The sequence below is a fragment of the Tupaia chinensis genome, unplaced genomic scaffold (assembly GCF_000334495.1).
Source record: "Tupaia chinensis unplaced genomic scaffold, TupChi_1.0 Scaffold143602_1, whole genome shotgun sequence".
In the NCBI taxonomy this organism is placed as follows: domain Eukaryota; kingdom Metazoa; phylum Chordata; class Mammalia; order Scandentia; family Tupaiidae; genus Tupaia; species Tupaia belangeri.
The window spans coordinates 1545312-1546444 of NW_006203448.1; the positions used below are offsets into that span (position 1 = coordinate 1545312).

The window sequence follows — 1133 nt, forward strand, 5'->3', positions numbered from 1 at the left end:
AGAGGGGATGGTGATGCCGCAATCCCTTCTCCTCCATTCTCCTCTCGGGATCTTGGGCACGCACACACACGCGCCCGGTGTGAGTTTAAAGCCACCAGGTCCGGGATGCGAACTGCAGTCGACTACGTGGGAGTCCAGCGACATAGCCATTATGCTAACTGCTGGTTCCCGACTTTCTCCTGTTCTGAGCCCGAATGTGCTGGCAGCTCAGACCGTGCAGAGCACAGGCAGTGTTGGGCACTGGAGGTTCCACCTGGGCCCTGCTTGAACTCTCCAAGCCCCGGGGCTGCTCGACTGCCCAGACTCAGGGCCTCAGGGAGTCATGCTGTGGAACAGGCCAGCTGGCTCTTCCTTGGGCACCCAGCCTAGGGCAGAGCTCTGTGGAGAGGGCTGAGCCTCCACCTGCCCCTCAGCCCCTCATGCTCCAAAGCACCCCACTTACCTTCGGGGACCCCTCCGTCCAGCCCCCGGGTGTAGAGTCCGTAATTGAAGTTGACACCAGGCAAGCTGCAGCTTCTCTCCCGGGGCTTGCCGAGCTCGGCCTGTTGGGAAGGACAGGGCAAAGGTGAGGGGGCACCCAGGCCAGCAATAGGCAGCCCCAGAGCCCTGCTTTGCCCAGGCCCTCGTGTGACCTCAGGGGCTCCGAGACTCGGATGGCAGCGCCCTCCTGAGACAAGCAGGGGATTGTGGGGGCACTCCCTGGGAAGCTGCCCGGCATGCTGATGTGGAGGTGGAGTGGGGACAGCAGAGACAGCTGCCCGGTCAGAGAGGGAGCCCTGGTGCCTGAGCCGAGCAGCCTCCACCTGCCTGGCTCCACCCAGTACCCAGGGCTCACCTGGAGGGGCATCGTTCCCGCCTAACTCTTCGTTCCTACAAGGACGACTTGGACACCACTTCCCCTGTCTCCCTCTCGGCACCTGGACATGGAGTGTGCATACCCATGACCTTGGTGAGGGGCAAAGTCTTGGCGTGAGACCCTGTTGAGTGCTTTTCTGTCTGTCTCTCATAGAAAGAAGTTGTTGAGAAGGAAACGCAGAGGCGTCCTGGCCGAGCGCTGGCCATGTTCTGCGCACGACTCTTCTTCTTTTTTTTTTTTTTTTTTTTTAAGAAAGAGGTTTTTTGGACAGTGAACA

General features: G+C 60.1%; 1 protein-coding gene across 1 annotated transcript in view; it reads right to left on the reverse strand.

Moving 5' to 3' along the window:
* The window catches only part of CFAP77 (cilia and flagella associated protein 77), a 158999-nt gene that overhangs the window by 79335 nt on the left and 78531 nt on the right, over positions 1–1133 (reverse strand). Inside the window, 1 exon segment of the mRNA XM_006164320.1 lies at positions 443–542. Within this exon segment, the coding sequence (XP_006164382.1) occupies positions 443–542 (100 nt within the window).